General features: G+C 39.3%; 1 protein-coding gene across 2 annotated transcripts in view; it reads right to left on the bottom strand.

The window, feature by feature from the left end:
* The window catches only part of PIR (pirin), an 87263-nt gene that overhangs the window by 66573 nt on the left and 1050 nt on the right, over positions 1 to 19640 (bottom strand). For both annotated transcript variants that reach the window (XM_037157529.2, XM_037157528.2), the window contains exons 2-3: positions 18771 to 18909; positions 9464 to 9556 (exon numbers count right to left, since the gene is read on the bottom strand). In XM_037157529.2, coding sequence (XP_037013424.2) covers positions 9464 to 9556; positions 18771 to 18866 — 189 coding nt within the window. In that variant the 5' untranslated portion in view covers positions 18867 to 18909. The remainder of the gene's footprint in view (positions 1 to 9463; positions 9557 to 18770; positions 18910 to 19640) is intronic.

The following is a 19640-nucleotide window of genomic DNA, read 5'->3' as shown; positions in this document are numbered from 1 at the left end:
GGAAATGAGGGTGGGTTTAGCTTCCTTCCTATAATCTATTAGCTTCACCCCCTCAATCATGCCAAAAAACATATAAGCTATAAATCCATGTGCAGGCATTGTCACTATAACTTCAGGACAAGTTCTGTGTCCTTGGTCCTCCTCCAGTCACATTGCCCCCAAAGTTGGATACCGCCACTGTGGGGTTTCCTTTTATTACTATGTTATCTACAAAGAAGCATTTTTCCTCCTCCTCTACAGTAACTGTAAGTCTTATTCCTAGCTTCAAAGCTTCCAGAACCATAGTAAGTCGCAATGGTGCTGGTAGACATTCTTGTCTTTTTTTCCTCATATTAACGGGAGTATGTCTAATATCTCAGTGTTTACTATGACATAGGATGTTCATTGAACAATGGAGCCTTTATAATGATGAGAACATCTCCTTCTCTTTTAATTTTCCTAGAGTATTTTTCTCCCCCCTCCAAAATGGATTTTAACTTAATCAAGCTCCTCCCACCTCAAGCCTGGATTCAATAAGGGTATGGTTAGGTTTTGAAAGTGCATAGCAAGCTACAAAAAGCAGGCTGTGTGGGAAACGGGAGGTTTAAATCCAGGGTGAGTTTTCACATGAATCACCAGGACCCTCCCCTTCCTCTCCAGGATATTGTTCAGTCATTGCCTGCAAATACTGCTGGCTGCCAAGCAGTGAATGCTAGTGTGGCTGTTCTGATGGGCACATCCTTTGAAACAATGAAGGCTTGTTCTCCTGATCAAAGAACATGCTGAGGCTTGTAATGAAGAACTTTTAACACATTTCTAAGCCCAAATGAGAACATAATTGACAAAATAATTTCAAAATGTCCCTGTGAAGCAGGCATGACCATTTATGCCTACCAGTTCTGAAATTTAACTGGGCAGGAGTGACAAACCATCCTGGTTTCCCAAGAATGAGGGGGTCCAAGGCGCACAGGATGTTCAGTGTTAGAATCTGTAACGTGACGATGCTGTAAGTTGAAGGATGATCTTGAAAGGCACAAAATATATTTCTTTTTAGAGCAGGCGAAGGGTTCATCAACAGTGTGTGAACTTTACTGCTTTTTCAAGCTAAACTAAACCTTGGTAGGGTGTGGATTGAAAAGGGAAGAGTATTGCCCATTTTTCAGACAGGTCTTTGTTTCTGATCATTTACAGTTGCCCTAAACAAATCAAGATATCAGAAAAAAAGATATCAGGCCTCACCAGAAATTGGTCACTGTGAAATTATTCCACCCTTTGCCACTCAGGGCTTTGGAAAAGAATGCTCCTCAGAATGCAAATTCCTGGCAGGAAGTTCTGAACAAATTTCACCCATTGTCTGTGACCACCAGCTGTGCCTCCTTTTCCAGGGCATTCCTTCTACCTCAATTTTCAGACAAGATTTTCCACAGGAAATATGCAGCTAGCCAAACCAAAGGGTTAAGCATCCAAAAAATGATAATTAGCCATGAACACAGTAAAATCAGGTTTTCACTGTTACCTCATAAAATTATAATATTTCTGGTTTGCAAGGCCGTCTAGCTGAGGACTTCTCAAATGTTAATGGACATATCAATCACTCAAGGATGTTGTTTAAAAGCAGGTTCTGATTCAATAGATCTCAGGAGGCGCCTGAGGTTCCAAGTGGGACCACTGCAGATATACAAATTACACTTGAGGTAATAAGAATTTTGTAAAAACCTCTATGTTCATAGCAGCACCATTTACAATATCCAAGTGCTGAAAGCAGCCTAAGTGCCCATTAGTAAATGAATGGATCAAAAAACTGTGGTACATTTACACAATGGAATTCTATGCAGCAGAAAGAAAGAACTCCTACTCTTTTTGACAGCATGGATGGAACTGGAAAATATTATGCTAAATAAAATAAGCCAGTTGATGAAAGACAAATACCATATGATTTTACCTATAAGTGGAACCTAATCAACAAAAACAAACTAATGAGCACAATAGAACTAGACCATAGAAACATGGAAGAGTCTGAAAGCAAAGAGACGGGAGGGAGGAGGGACATAGGCTGGAAAGAAGGGGAAGGGACTAGTCAAAGAGCATGTATGAATGACCCATGGACATGGACAACAGTCAGGTGGGGACTGACTGTGGGGGTGGTGGGGTGGGATGGGTGGAGGAAGGCAAAGGGGAAAAATTGGGACACTGGAATAGAATAACGATAAAATATTTTAAAGTTTTTTTTAATGTGAGCATGCACTCAAAATGATAGGGGACTTAAGAGTTGGAAAATATTCGTTTAAGGTAAATAGTTATAAGCCTAGTAAGTAATGCTTATGTTAAAGCTATTGTTTCAGAAAGTGCAGATAAGGCCCATCCTGGCTCCCAGGAGAGATAGCCCACCTTCTGGGGCACAGCTAAAGATTTCTGCCTGGGGACAAGTGGAAGCATCCGGGCCTTTATGTTCCAGGGAGAGACAGACATTCTCAGCCCCTGGGAGCAGCCAACTGCCTAGGGCGAGAATACTGCCATTTTTTAAATCGAATTTTCCCTGAATTGCAAAACCCCTCACTGCACTTTGTTCTTTGTTATAAAAAGGCTGGCTTAGAAGATAAGGTAAGATGGTTTGTTAGGGCATAAACCTGCAGTCTTCTCTCACCGTCTTCTCAGATCTCCCATAAAGCGCCCATAAAGATTCAATCCCTGTCTTTACTTATTGGGTTCAGTATATAACAGGCAGCATGAATGCTGGTTCTTTTCCAGTTTCAAAAATGTGTATATTTATTTTTATTTTATATTCATGTGTTAGTACCAAACAATATCATTTTTATTTTTTAAAAATTATTGGGTTCTAATTTGTTTTTTTCTTTATTTATTTTTAGAGAGAGGGGAAGGGAAAGAGAAAGAATGGGAGAGAAACATCAATGTGTGGTTGCCTCTCATGCGCCCCCTACTGGGAACCTGGTCTGCAACCCAGGCATGTGCCCTGACTGGGAATCAAACCGGCAACCCTTTGCTTCACAGGCCTGTGCTCAATCCACTGAGCTATGCCCTAATTTGTTTTTATTCCAGCACAGCACTGACTCATCTAGCACACAGGCATTTTGAGGACCACTAAATCTGGTAACATGCCCATTATGTGAACATTCAGTGCATGCTTGTATTTCCCCAGAAATGAGAAAATCAGTTCAGCGGACAGATGCTGTTCTACCTCTGCACAATGAACTGTTCTTCCTTCTTTTGGTTTGATTCTATGCTTTTTTAAAATACATTTGTAGGTTTATTTTTTCACATTTTTATATTGTTGTTCAAGCACAATTGTCTCCATTTCCCCCCACCACTCCTCCCCACCCCAGCCATCCCCACTTCCCACCCTTGATCCTACCCCCCTTTGGCTTTGTCCATGTGTCCTTCATACATGTTCCTTAAAACCATAACATCTTTAATTTTTTTCCTGGCCAGTAATTTTAAGGCTGATTTTTTTCAGGGGAAAATACTATGCTATGCTATTTTTTTTTTAATGCTGAGACAAGCATTAATTCTATTCACAGGCATAAGGAACATAAACTTTGAAAAGTATTTGAAATACCTGCGTAGAAAATGTCTCCTTTTGTTTGTCATTTCATTTTGCTATTCATCTTTTGTAGCAAGAAGATATTAAGAGAAATAAGCTAAAAAATAAATTTGGGGCTCATTTATTTAGCATATTTCTAAATGCATTTTTTGCCATACTTAGAATATGTTTTGTTTCCAAAGGTTTACCTTTCAGGAGTATGCAAAACAAGCCTAATCCCTCTTAACACTATTGCAACTCCTATCACTGAAAAGGCCTAGTTTCCTTAATGTAAAAAGAGCTTCTATAAAATAATAAGAATACCAGCAACCCAATGGGGAAAAATGGGGCAAGAATATAAATATGGTGAAAACATGTTTAAAATTAAAAAGTTAGCCCTGGCTGGTGTAGCTCAGTGGATTGAGCACGGGCCTGCGAACCAGACAATCGCGGTTCGATTCCCAGTCAGGGCACATGCCGGGGTTGCAGGCCAGTTCCCTGCAGGCCACTTCCCAGCAAGGGATGCATGAAAGGCAACCATACATTGATGTTTCTCTCCCTCTCTCCTTCCCTTCCCCTCTAAAGATAAATAAATAAAATCTTTAAAAAAAAAAGTTAATCAAGTTCACTCAGATAAGAGAAATGCAAATTTAAACTATGAGGAAGCATTATTCTTCACTTGTCAAAACAGCAAAGATAAAGAGTTGGGTGTATTTTTTTATATTCAAATGTGATTTATTACAAAAATTCAAAGATTGGTTTAACATTCAAGATCAATCAATGCAATTAACCAAATTAACAGATTTAAAAAAAAACATCAAATGATCAACACAATAGAAGCAGAAAAGGCATTTGACAAAATACAATGTCCACTCATGATAAAATTCTCCGGAAATTAGCAGTAGAAGGAAGGTTCCTCCACCTGATAAAAAGCATACACATTAAAAGGTCCAGGGTATAGTCTGTCTCTGTAAAGGAGTTGGGTGTATTGTGTTGGTGAAGCTGAGGGAAAACAGGTACCTCATACATCACTACAAACATGTCCATTGATATAACCTTCATGGGAGATGTTTAATGAAGCCAGCAAAGATTAACTTTTTGAAGCATGATGGGAAAATGCTAAGAGTATAATGTTAAGTTAAAAAAAGACAGAAAATATATGTAGCATGATATCAGAAAAAAAGGTACTGGAAGAAAATATATCACAACAATAATAATACCTATTTCTGGATGGCAAGATAACTGAAGAAGTGATTCTAACTGCCACGTCCTCTTCCAACCATGTTGTCTGACAAGGTTGGGCATGGAGGACTCGAGCTGAAGGAATTTGTCTCCCCGGAGGAGAATGTGGCATCCAAAATGGGTTAACAATTGGCTGTTTTATTTTACTTATTTTACTCTTGCTACTGAATATAGGCATTGTACTGTACTTACTTATTCCTGTGAAAATCACCCAAGAGGAGGGAACAGTTCAGGGGAAAACATTAGTATTCCCCATTGAACTTCCTGAAAGGATGGAAAAATCCCCACAGATTCCCCTGTTCATTATACAGGGGAGTACGACAGCCAGGGTAGTATAATTGTTAACCATGAGGGAAAACCTGTCAAGTTGTATAAATTACCCTGGTTTGAGCAACTTAAAGCGATCAGGACCGCCATGGTGTACCAGAAATAAGAAAAACAAGTTAGATCTCTTAAATCAACAGTTAAGGCCAGTTAATAAAGAACCAGGTTATCGTTGCAAACACAGGTTGTGCTGCCAACAGTTGAAGGAAGAACAGATTAGAAAGACTTTCCCACGACTGTTCCTTACCCACAGATACAAAGGGTCTTCCAAGAAGACAAGTAAGAACTATATAGACCCCTACCCACAGCCCAGGGATACGGTCGGACGGTTGAGAGCCATCGGCAAGGCAGAAGAAACTGTGGCTGGATGTCCTGTCTCTCTCTCCTTACATGTTTGTTTGGGTGATCAAAAGGTGGTGGGGTTGTTAGACACTTGTATTTCAGGTTCATTGATTAGCATAACTCCAATGAAGTTGTGCAAAATAATTTCTTGACCAGAGAACAAAGTCCCTGTATGTCTAATAGTTGTTGGAGTAATAGCCCCTCCTTTACCTTGAATAGGAATATATATATCAATTAGACAAGCAAAGAAATAACAAAAGCTGGTTAGTTATTACAAACTAAACACGTAGAAAGTTACTAGGGAGTCAGAGTTTATAGAACACAGAGAAACATTTTAGACAGAAAAGGCCAGATAGCTAAGTTAGACATCACAAAGGTCTTATAATAAATCTCCTATTCCCTCTACTCAATCTAGCGTATCCTTTTGCCCCATGACAAATTCTGAGAAACTTTAATAAACATTAATACATTCAAATTCTGTACATACAGCTACTTCTATTGTCTGATTTATGGCTCTCCTGGTCAAAACAATCTTTGTTTAATATAACTGAATCTATGGGAACTTTCGTACTTTTCCTGGTTACCTTTGTATTGATTTTTTTCTGCTTAACTGATTATGCTATGCTGCAAATGTTAATCACTACCTAAAATGAAAATATAAAAACCTGCTTGTACTCGCGATAAACCGGACAGAGCTTCACTGTCCTTTGAGGCGTGTTGTTGTCTGTTACCCATCACCAACGCCTTACCCACCTTTCAGGAAACCCTGGACCCTGCTGTGGCTAGACCAAGGCACTAACTTTGTTCTTTATACTAATTAGCATTTTTAAAATTTATAACAAGCCTGTAAAAACTGCTCCATGGATGCAGACAGCAAGAGCAAAGTGGACTTTTTCAGTACTTTTGACAATCCACTATGGAGTGAGTCCTGTCAGTCATGAACAAGAGTTATGTCAAGTGCTCTGGCAAAACTGAAGTAATGGAGTGTAATGAGAATGCCCTTAGGAGGGGCCACAAGTCTAACACTTGAATAAAGACTCCACCTGGACACCTATATGCATGGGACCTCCACCCCTGGCGGGCTATAAGAAGTCAGAGCTCTGACCACCCAACACTCAAGCCTGGCTGTACCACAGGTCACGCTCAGAGCCCTGCTGGACTTCCACTCCACCGGACGTGTGCCACCACTGGAGCCACCTGGCTTGGGACTGATGCCTGCCTGTCCACCTGCAGACACCGCCAATGACCAGGACTTCAGGCGGGACACTCAGTCTGCTAACTTCTATCATTTAAGCTTCCTCCTGCGTGTGACTCTACTGGTTTACTGGGGAGGCTTTTAAAGTTCATATTAAGACAGAGCTGACTCCTTGGCTTACCTACAATTCTGGAGAAAACTGATACAGTTGATTCTAGTTATTCCCAGAAGCTATGTTCTATGAAGCCATGATCACTGAATTAGCAAACATTGCACCACTGCTTCTGGAGAAATATTGGGTTGCAATCCTGTGAGCTTCTGGCCACATTTTCATCAACCAACCAATATATAACCTTGTTTTATATTTGTTTCTGTTTAAAGACATGCTATTTAATACATATTGCTGATTAATTGACATTGAACTTATAGCCAATAGCCATCTAACTCATGCCTGAGTTAGATATTTTCTCTATAAGGCACATCACAGATCTTTTGTACTCAGGGACACTAGACAGCACTTCACATGGGGGCAATTTTCAACAGTGAATTTGCCAACCAAAAGCACTAAAATGAGAAAAACATGACAGTAAATAGGCCTCCAGGAGGACACTTGATAACAGTATAAGAGCTGAAACAGGCAGAGGGTCACCTTATTCATCCTCAGCTGGGAATATGTACCTTGGACCAGTCTGTGCATGCCCATGAATCAAACCCCAAAATTGATTTTGGGATTACAAATAAATTTAGTGAGTAGATGATTCATGAATACAGAATCCACAAAGCAATAAAGGTTGACTACAATTATGCTTATAGTTTTAAGGAAGATTCTTACTCAATAGAAAAGAGTCAAATATCAGTATTCTACAGCTGACCTCCTTCAGAGTAGTTTAAAGTTGAGTACTTTACAATTTACAACAGTTCCCCATTCCATAATGGAGAGTAAAGCAAGGTATTTCATCATTACTTTTATATATTCATTGTCTTCAGCAAAAGCCATCTATTTTTATTATCCAATTAATTTCAGCCAGTTGTTACTGATTCTCCAACTGGAAAACATGGACATGTGTGGGATTACCTGAACTAAAGCAATTTACAGTCCTCTTGGGCGTGGCCAGTGGAGGTGGTGATGGAGACAACTCCCAACTCTAATTCAAGACAGAAGAGAGTTGAGGCCACTACAGAGCTCTAATGTTCTAATGTGGGTGAGCCTGGTAAAAACATAATGCTAAGGGGACCAAATGAAAGAGTGAGTGCATCCTCTTGGGATTGTCTGGAAAACTTGATGGAGAAAGTGCTAGTTGAAAAGACCATGAAAGATTAGCAAAATGCTAAGTTGAAAAGACCATGAAAGATTAGCAAAATGGTAAGTGCAGCTGTGGGATGCAGTGGTGGGAATGTCTTCAGACCAGCAGCAGAAGGGCACAGTGGGAATACAAGATCTGGAACTGGGTCAGAATCCAGCACAAATGCAGGGTAGTGAAAGGAATGAGAAGACAACTGAAAGGCAAATGGCTAAAGTGACAAAGGGAGCCTGCTATTTTGATCATTCATCCTATTTCCAGAAGCTTCTTGGTTCATTTCACCTTTACCCTGCAATGGTGAACTCTTTACCAGTTTATCTTTTGCTTTCTTAACTAGACCATCCTGGAGGCAAACAGGGGTCAGGCCTCATTCTTTATTAGCCTCCCTCCCTCTGCCTTCTCCCCAATACACAAATACACACACCCTAACATACAAAAGATTGCCCAACACCAATGCCTGCATGTCTCTAGCTTTCAATAAATATTTACTCATTCAATAAATGGCTTGATAAATACACAAAACCCTTAATAATCCTTGGTGTATTTCTAAAACTACAGATTTTTCTCAGTGACAAGATGACCTAACCTTGTAACTACAAATTAACTATCTCTATATTTTCCCAGAATATAAGTATGTGTGGGGAACAGGAATCTTTGAAAGTGCCACAATATTATGTTACACACTTTTATTTCTGAATCTAAAATTGAAAACAAATGTCCAACAGAATGTCTATAAGTTTTACAGCTGAATTTGTAAATGTATATGTATCAACACATCCTTAAATCCTAATTTTTAGGCTATGTCCTATTTCAATCCCCTTGATTATATACAATTCCTTAGAACTGAGTTTAAATACTCATAGTGTTCTTAGACTATCTTTTGAGTGTAAAATATTATGTTACATAGGCCCTGGCTGGTGTAGCTCAGTGGATTGAGTGCGGGACTGTGAACCAGACAATTGCGGTTCAATTCCCAGTCAGGGCACATGCCTGGGTTGCAGGCCAGTTCCCTGCAGGCCACTTCCCAGCAGGGGACACGTGAAAAGCAACCATACATTGATGTTTCTCTCCTTCCCTTCCCCTCTAAAGATAAATAAATAAAATCTTAAAAAAATAAAATAAAATAAAATATTATGTTACATGTGGTTAAACATTTCTGAATATTCTTGCACAGAAACGAATTTCAATATAAAATTATTTTAATCACATCTTAAATAGTTTCTTCTATCACCAATAAATTTTAATTATATAAATATTTTAAGAAGTTAATTCTTACTCTTTAACTGCTCAAACAGAAATGTCTCCAGTGGCACAAATTCAAAGAATATTAGGAACAGTAAATATTTCCATTTGAGTGCACTTTATGCAAAATAGAGACTACAATTCTCTAGTAGCTAGTCAATAGCCAAGAACTTATAAGTTAAGTTTTGTCTATCATTCATTGCTTCTAAAATTGAATTTTCCATTAGAAATGATTATTAAGTTTAAGAACAGAGGCAAGTTTTAAAATACACACTTTTGCAGTCAAATTATTTTACTTACTGTTTCAAAACCTCGATGTGGGTGGTCCGGAAATCCACCTGGTCTACCACCTTTAAATTCATCAAACAGTAAAAATGGATCCAGATTTTTTAACTGAAATAAAAATAAAATTCAAAAAATAAATAAATAAAAATAAAATAAAATAAAATTCAGCAGATTAGGCATGCCTTTTAAGCCACACTACTAAGGGCTACATACATGAACAGATCTAGCAAAAGTCATTGAAAACTACATACCCAGTGAGCAACTATTTGTAATGAAAGCTGCTTTTAGGAAGGAACTCCTCACACACACACACACACACACACACACACACACACACTGATTCACTGATTAGGTCTGAATTAACATTTATGAGAACTACCAACAGTGGACAGACACCTCAAGATCATCTAAGGTCTAAATAGTTAAGCACAAACGAGATACTGTCTATATCCCAAATAGATTCATAATCTCACAGGGGAACAAGATTAGAATGTCAATGATTGCACTGTCGTGATAAATACTCTGAGGGAAGACAGATGAGAGTGGGGTAGGATCAGGAAGGGTGTCGCTTAGGCAGGGTCTTAAAGTACCTGTAGGAGTTAATCAAGTAGAAAGGGGAGAAGGAAGACTATTCCAAGAAAAAGAGCAGAGACAGAGCTTGGTAACCTTGCAGAACTGCAAGGAAACTATATTGAGGCAAAATATGCACATGAAATTATCATAAGAGATGGCCTGAGAAGACGGGTCACACCTTAAAGAAGTTTGGATTTCATCTTGAGGATGATGGATTTTTTTAATTTTTATTTTTAATTTATTCAATTATTGTTCAAGTACAGTATTCTGTCTTTTACTCCCATCCCAGCTCACCCCCCCAGTGCTCCCCACCTCCCTCCCATTTCTACGCCCCTTAGTTGTCCATGTGTTCTTTATACCAGTTTCTGTAAACCCCTTTGTCCCCTGAAATTCCCTCCCCTCTCCCGTCTTGTTGCTGTCCCCCAGTTCTCTATTTCAGTGTCTTTGTTTTTACTTTGCTTGCTTGTTTGTTTTGTTGTTTAGGTTCCTGTTAAAGGTGAGATCATATGGTATTTGTCTTTCAACACCTGATTTTAATGAGACATTGAGATGATCAGATTTAGAAGGATCATTCTAGCACATATGTGGAAGATGGTTTGGAAAAGGAAGAGAAAGAGACAGACTATTTAAAAGTCACTTCAATAATCCAAACAAGAACAAGGGCTGGGCCTAAGGCAATGGCAGTGGTGATAGAGAATGGGAAAAAAGAAGAGCATTAGAGGACTCCCAGAGTTAGAGCTATGGTACCTGGGAGGATGGCAGGGCCATCCAGCAGCACAAGGAATATAACAGAAGCAGCCTTGGTGACTTCATTTTAATTCACATTGAGTTTGAGATATCTACATAAATGTCTCCTGTATAAATGGATCTTTGGATATTTAGCATCCAGTGTACTGTGTAAAAGCTAGAAGGCAATTGAAGATAAATCTTGAGCTCAAATGAGATGTGGAAACAGATTAAAATTGCTGTGAATCTATGAACCAATTTGGGAATAATGGATATTTCCATGTAATATTGAGTATTCCTATACATATATGTGGTTATTTCCATTTATTTAGGTCTTTGAGAATGTCTTTTAATACAACTTATTTTCTCCACAAAGATTTTGCATTTACTTAAGTTTTTTTCTAAGTAATATAATTTTAAAGGTATTATAAATAGTATTTTTAAATCATGTTTTTGAAGTTTGGTGCTGGGGATTAGAAATGTAGATAGAAAGGCATTTTGAACATTTCTAAGCTCTTATTAATTTTCATAATTCCTGTGTAGCTTCTTTTGGGTTTTCATTGCAAACATTCATAGCACCAGTGTATCTAACAATAAGTTTTTGCCCAATAGCTCACAAACAAATTATTTATTTACATTAAAGCTGTGGAAGGCTGCTAAGCTGGGCTGGCCTGTACAGGTTTTCGCATTCTGGCTTCAGAGCTGAAACAGTGGACTCTATCTAGAACATGCTTTTCAGATAGCCAAGGTTGGAGCAAAAAACAAATAAAAATGAGCCAAGTCAATCGTGCACAATCACATTAATACATACTGTTTAGTCAAAGCACGTGACATAGCCAACCCCATAGTCAGGGAGGGCAGCACTTAAACCCTCCCTATGGGACTCAGGGCTAATGCAGTTAAAAGTGGGTGGGAGTACATAATCCCATTACAGAAGCAATTTTCAACCAGTGTGCTACAATACCTGCCTGTGTAGTCCAGGGCCCTGATCCCTTTTCCCTTAGATTGTCAAATAAAAAATGACAACAGTCAATACAACAATAGCCCTCTGGTGTGAACGAATCAAAATTATACCTATTTTTGTCAGATAGGCAAAAAATATATTTTTGGTGTGCCACAGAATTTTAGTATTTAGTTTATATGTGCCATGGCATAAATTAGTCTATGAGTCCATTTTTGTTTTGTTGTTCATTTATATTGTTCTTTAGATCCCACGTATAAATGAGATCATGTGATATTTGGCTTTGTCTGGCTCATTCAGCTAGCTAATTAATTTTGAGTTATTTATTTATTTGTTTATTTCAGGGTATCTACTCTGTTATAAATGAAAGTACCATACCCCCTCTTTGTCTCTGCCTCTGGAAAACACACATGCAGGTGCACACATGTGTATATATAAAACATATATAGTACATATATAGTACATATACACATACAAAGTCAACAATCTACTGCAAGTTTCTTTTTACCTAACCAAGTCTCAGTCTCTTTACTTTAAAATGTAGATTGTGACTTATACAAAGCTGGGTAAGTCCATTTTTCTGTAGCCCATCTCAGTCTGGTGTTTCCTCCAGTCCAATACTAAACAGTAATTGAAAACAAAATATTTATTGAATTCTTTAAAAAAATATCAAAGAAGGACATCAGCTTAAAGACAGCAAAAGTCAGGGAGCTGGTTGAAAAAAGAGTCAGAGGATGAACTGCTTTACTGGACCAGTGGGAGAAACACTCTCCATCAAGCAAGAGTATCTTGCATTAGCCCTGGCTGGTGTAGCTCAGTGGATTGAGCGCGGGCCTGAGAACCACACGATCGCAGTTTGATTCCCAGTCAGGGCACATGCCTAGGTTGCAGGCCGGTTCCCTGCAGGCCAGTTCCCAGCAGGGGACACACAAAAAGGCAACCATACATTGATGTTTCTCTCCCTCTCTCCTTCCCTTCCCCTCTAAAGATAAATTAATAATAATAATTTAAAAAATGAAGGAGAGAATCCTAGAAGCAGCAAGAGATAAGGGGACAGTCACCTACAAAGGAGTCCCCAGCAGACTGTCAGCAGATTTCTCAAAAGAGACCTTACAGGCAAGAAGGGGCTGGAAAGAGGTATTCCAAGTCATGAAATCCAAAGACCTACAACCAAGATTGCTCTATCCAGCAAAACTTTCATTTAGAATGGAAGGACAGATAAAGTGCTTCTCAGATAAGATCAAATTCAAGGAGTTCATCATCACCAAGCCCTTATTATATGAAATGTTAAAGGGACTTATCTAAGAAAAAAAAGTTAAAGAAACATGAACAGTGAAAGGACAACAAACTCACACTTATTAACAACCACAGCTAAAACAAAAGCAAACTAAAAGGACGGCTAGATCAGGAGTGGAAACATAGAAATGAAGATCTCAAGGAGGGTTAGCAACAGGGGAGTGGGAGGAGGGGAAGGGGGGAGAAGGTACAGAAAATAAGTAGCATAGACAGTAGATAGAAAATAGATGGGGGGGCAAGAATAGCATTGGGAAATATAGAATCTAAAGAGCTTGAGACACATGGACATAAACTAAGGGGGGGTAATCGTGGGGATGGGGGGTAGGGTGGAGGGGAATGAAGGGGGGGAATGGGGGGGAATAGAACAACTGTAACAGCATAATAAATAAAAAATTTTAAAAAAAGAGTATCTTGCATTAGACTATTGTACTAAAGTATTATTTGCAGGCTAGGTATTAGCCCTCATCAAAGTCCCTAATAGTCTCTAAACATTTGGCAAGCATTCAACACCATTGTTAAAGAAACACGTTACCTGTAGACAAGATCTAATTTATATGAGAACTCTGATTCCTAACATGCTTGGCTTGGTCACTGACGTATCCACATCTTTCTCTCTCTACATATTAAACTAATGATCTTTCAAAGTTTTTGAACCATATGAGAATTTCTTTTCCTTCAAACAGTTCCAAATCCTTTAGTTGCCACATTCAGGCATCAGCTTCCAAGCTATTTGTTTTGATCTCTTGAGAAGACACATCAAAACCTGCGGCCACCACCCCTCAAGCCCGTGGCACTCCCATAATAAAGCTCCAGCAGCCTGGCATTTTTAAGTCAGGAAGCACTGGAAGTAGCTACCAGAAATGTCAGTTCCTTGGGGACAGGATCGACTCAATACTTTTTCATAATGCTCCGTTGACAAGGGTGTCAAACTCATTTTCACCAGGGGCCACATCAGTCTCAGGTTGCCTTCAAACAGCCGAATGTAATTTTAGGACTGTATAAATGTAACTACTCCTTATCTAGGGGCAGGGAACTTGGCACTGCCACTGAGTAGAAACAAGATGCCGGGCAGGATAAAACAAGGTTGAGGGCTGGATTTGGCCCACAGGCGTTATGTTTGCCACCTGTGATATAGAATAATTCTGTGTACACAGAAGATACTCCATCCTCATCCTAAGTGATACTGAGTTAAGTCCCTAGCCTCCCTTGCAACTAGGTGTGGTCATACGACTGAATCTCACTGAAGAGAGGTATAGAGTCGTTGGGTGAGACTTTTAGGGAAACCCCCTATAAAAGGAGGATAGACAGCTGGCAGGCATCCTTTTGCCTTTCCACTCTTCCCCTGTTTGGTACCCAAGGGCAAATGGCGGCTATAGCCCTCCCAGCCGTTTGGGGCCATAAAGTGATGCACTATGGATATATCAAGAATGATGAACTAAAATAGAATGAGTGTGGGTCTCTGGTAAGTGTGGAGCCTCCAGGCCAACCCTGGATCATTTACTTTCTGCTTTTCAAAAGGAAAACACAAATCTTTATGTATACAAAGCATTGGTTTTGGGGGATGCTTTTTGTTATGCATAATCAGACCAAGTTCTAACTAATATAAGGGCAATAATGCCTGTGGCAGTAACCTAGAATCAGGTGAGACCCCGCCCTCCCAATACTCCACAAAAGGCCAGCTTACATCAAGACAATACGGCAGCAGCAGAAAGGAGAGGCCCTGCAAAGGCAGCTCTGACAGCTCAGCCCACCTCCTGGGTCTACTCAGCCTCTAGACCAGTGGTGTCAGACTCATTTTCACTGGGGGCCACATCAGCCTCGTGGTTGCCTCCAAATGACTGAATGTAATTTTAGGACTGCATAAATATAACTGCTCCTTAACTGTTAAGCAGTTGAAATTACATTCAGCCCTTTCGAGGCAACCCACCAGGCTGATGTGGCCCCCGGTGAAAATGAGTTTGACACCCCTGCTATGGCCTGAGGGTAATAATGACAAGGCAGAAGAAAACTGTCAGTACATGGCCCAGGTCTCAATACAGCCTGGGATGAATTTCAGCTATGACTCTATACTCCTCTACTTTGCCTCACTATCTGCAGACCCTGATAATGGAGTGTCACCTACATCGATCAGAACCGAGGTTATTTGATGATATTAAGGAACTAATAATTTTTTCAGTGTGATCATTGGATTGTGGTTCTATTTTTGAAGTTCTTATCTTTTAGAGGCACAAACTGAAATATTTATAAATGACATTATTCACTTCAAAATACTCTTAGGGAAGAAATGGATGGGGATATAGATGAAATAAAATTGCCCATGAGTTGATCATGGTGGATACTTGGTACATGAAGATTCTGTATACTATTTCTCTATTTTGATATGGTTGAAATTCTTCATAATACAAGAAAAAGAAATATGAGTGGTCCTGGGCAAATCACACTCCACCAAGGAGTGTCTGGTGGGAGGGGGAGGGAGCAGAGACAAATGCAGGTAAGTAGTGGATATTCCTCCTGTTGGGAGCACGGACAAAGCACGCATTAACATCATGCTATGCAATCATTTGAATTCCAGCTGGGCTGGCCCAGCCCATATATAATTGTAATGAAAGGTGTGAGCCAACCCCGCTCCATCTCTTCTTGATCATTGATCACCAAAAAGCTCAGTGAAAACATTGTGAATTCCTATAACTTCATATTTACAGTCATAGGGAACAAGTTACTTAGAGCCACTGATGCTAAACACTGTCATAAATTCTTTGCTAAAAGAGCTTGGGCTCCAAAGTTTATGAGATGTACCTTCAGTGACAAATCTTTGGTGTAAAAAGTTTGAAAAGTAATTGCCTTGAGGTTAGATAGAAAATTTCCTTCCCTGCTGATTGGACAGTTAGGGTTTGACTTCTGGGCAAGTTGGTAGTGTACAGAGTGCTAAAAATATGGTAACAATCTAAATGGCCAAAAGTAGGGCCACAAGTAAGAGAAAAACAGCAGGCCCATACATGGGATAAGTCATAGCTATTGAAAGGATGTCTATGGAAAATTATTCCTATGAATAACAGCATAGGAAGTACTTATGCTACCATGTTAAGTGAAAATAAATAAGGGCATAAAATTGTATATTCTATGTAATCACCATGATGTAAATATATGATTATATGTAGAATGTTAGGATCTTTAAGGCATAGGTTTTCAGCCACAGACTCTTAACTGGGCACCATGGGGAGAATTCAGGGGCTATAAACTTGGCTGGAAAAAATTACATCTTTATTTTTACTAATCTCTAACTGAAATTTTCTTCTGGTTTTTTTGTACTAAAGTACACATAACCTGAATTTTACCATTTTAACCACTTTAAGTATCATTTCAGTGGTATTAACTGCATTCACATTGGTGTACAATAGTCACTTTCATCCATCTCCAGAATGAAATTTAACACTTCCTTAAATTATGAATTTAGTCAAAGAACCACAGTAACTTAACCAGTACCTGACTTTGTTGCCAATACAAGTCAAAGCTATTTTCATATGATATTACTGTTGTTGCAGATATACTGAACTATTGTTCATGCTCTTCACAGTTTTGAAATTAAGTAGTTCGAACTGCTGCCAAGTCTTGTTGTTTAATGTAAAACTATTAGATTCCAAATTTGTTTTGTAATCTTTTGCTAACCATGTGTCAATATAAAGTTTTCCTTTGTAATCCTATGTGTTTTATTTTATGCATTTAAAAAACATTATTATGAGAAGGAAGTGATGGGTTTTACCAGACCACCAAAGGGATTTGCAAGTCAAAAAAATGTAGAAACCCTCAGCAGATGTGTTCCTGACAGATGGAGTAATTAAAGCATTAGCTATCCTCAACATACAATAGTGGCTTGACCAATGAGGTATCTGAATTCTTTACAACTGTTCTGTTGATGATGTGGCCTTGTATAATATGATACCGCATCCATCTGCATTCTCCCAACATCCATTGTGCATTTAGTCCTTTCAACAATCTTGTTTGCATCTGTCTTTTGGAAAACAATGTTGCTGGACCTCAAAAAATATTCATAGTTAAAGAGGAAGCTAATGATAAAGAGTATGAGAATACCAGAGCAGATTTTAAGAACAAACCAACCTCACATTTCAAAACAAATCTATTTCCCTAGTATGTTTCTTCCTTTATTTGCATTGCACTACTTATCAGGGAAATACAAATCGAAACCACAATGAGATATTACCTCACACCTGTTAGAATGGCTCTTATCAAAAAGACAAGAGACAAGTATTAGCAAGGATGTAGAGAAAAGGGAGCCCTCATGCACTGTTGGTGGGAATGTAAATTGGTGCAGCCACTATGGAAAACAGTATGAAGGTTCCTCAAAAAAAAAATAAAAATGGGACTATCATAGAATCCAGCAATCTCACTGCTGGGTATTAATTCCAATGAAAACCCTAACCCAAAAAGATATCTGCACTCCCATGTGTGTTGTAGCATTATTTACAATAGCCAGGACATGAAACCAACCATGGATAAGCAGACATAGAAGATGTGGTATATATTATATGCAATGGAATATTATTCACCCATAGAAAGGAAATTTTACCATATATGACAATATAATATGAATGGACCTTGAGTGTTTGATGCTAAGCAACATAAGGCAGAGAAAGACAAATATTATATGATCTCACTTATATAATATATAGTTAAATTTAAAACAAGCGAAAAATACAAACAAGGTCATAGATACAGAGAACAGATTGCTGGGTGCCAGAGGTAGAGGGTGGGGTGAGTGAAATGGGCAAAGAAGGTTAACAGTTACAAACTTCCAGTTATAAATAAGTCATGGGATGGAATGTACAGTATGGCAACTATAATTAACATACTGCACTGCATATTTGAAAGCTGCCAAGAGATTTTAAAAGTCCTCATCATAAGGATAAAACTTTTTGTTAATTATGTATGGTAACAGATGTTGACTAGACTTATTGTGGTGATCATTTCACAACTTATACAAATATCATGTTACTATGTTGTACACCTGAAACTAATATAGTGTTATATGTCAATTATACCTCAATAAAAAAGGTGGTTTTTTTTTTTGAATCTGCTATGGTGCTGGGTATAGTATTCCCTGGATTATAACTATCATTTAATACCTTTCTGTACAAATAAGATTTTCTTTTCTATGAGTCCTATATCTCCCATTATTTTCAAATGAAAGAGCTCTCTAATGTTGAGAGACATTTATACAGCCTGTGCTTGCCTTCTTTGGTAGCCCCTACTTACCGCCCCCCTCCCCCGCCATCAAAAGAGGTCCAACTCCCAGCAGTCTCTCTATGAACCCAAGTCCCTGGCAATGGCTGACTGGCCAAGGGTATAGACTTGATGCCAGCCAAGACAATCAGATTCTCTCTCCTAGGAATTTGGAATTGAGACCCAGGGTTACTCCCTGGTGGTTTCAGTTATGGGCACGTAAACTTGGGGGTATAGGATAGGTATGCCTGGTGATACATATGCTGAGGCTGATGGGATGTAGGTGTGTAGAGAGGAGCAGAGATGTTTCATGAAGCTTGGCAGTGGCAGCTTCTGTCCAGGATCTCTAGATCCATGATACAGAAATCCCCTTTTGGCGGGGATCCCAAATGCTAAGTTTAGACTTGGCGCCTTTGGCCCCTGAGAGCAGTTCATGATGGTCTTGGGCCCTCTATTTCCGAGTTTGCCTTCATTGTCCCACCAGTCCCTTCTGCAAAAAAGCACAGAACAGCCACCAAACCAACATACCTCAGGTCTGCCAATGCTTCTGCGGACCCTCGCTCCAACCCCTTCTGACTGCTCCTGGCTGAGCACTGAGAGGGTGACCTTCTTAGAGGATACCATGTCAAAATCCAAAACACACTGCTCTGATGCTGAACTGTAGAGGCTGGAGGGCAAAAGGGGAGACAACAAAACAGAGAAGTCACTAAGTCCTCGGTCACATCCAAGGAATACCAAATAAAGCATATTAAACTCAGACTTGCCCAAAATACTAATGGCTACAATTTATTGATTGCTTACTATGTATGAGATGTGGGTTAGATGATTTACACAGCAGTCATGAGGGTGAACATGTATGAGTTCTTACTAGGTTCCCAGCCACTAGGCATTTACAGTTGTTATCTCATACGATCCTCCAGCCGTCTTCTACAAGGTTTAGCAATATGGGCACTTATCTGCTTTTACCTCACTGAAATCTCTCAGCCTGCTTCCCACTCACTGCCCCATGAGGCAGGTGCTACCAGTGAGGCTGAGAGAGCTCTGCATGGTGACATAGGAAACACTAAGAAAAAACAAGAGGCCTGGGACTCTCCAGAATGCTGAAAATCATGGCATTGAAAGGAATCTTTGAGGGTCATCAAATTCCAAGACCCACCTATCCCTGAAGTTCAGGACCTACTTTTCTGGCAAGAAATCTTTGCACTTTCTCATGAAGTGTTCAAGAGCAAAGGATTTCAGGACCAAGCCCAGAACAAGTATAATCAATCCTTTTCCCTCTTCAAGTGCTTGCAGACAATTACCCCAATCCCTAAAGCTCTTCTTCCAGAGAAATAGAATCCATTCCTTCAAAGATTCCTAGCCAAAGCAACAGATGCTTTAGCAAGAAGCATAAACCCT

This window comes from Artibeus jamaicensis, unplaced genomic scaffold (assembly GCF_021234435.1).
Source record: "Artibeus jamaicensis isolate MK-2021 breed Jamaican fruit bat unplaced genomic scaffold, CSHL_Jam_final scaffold_1283, whole genome shotgun sequence".
In the NCBI taxonomy this organism is placed as follows: Eukaryota; Metazoa; Chordata; class Mammalia; order Chiroptera; family Phyllostomidae; genus Artibeus; species Artibeus jamaicensis.
Note: the sequence above shows the minus strand (reverse complement) of the source record. Positions and strands in the feature narration are given on the sequence as shown.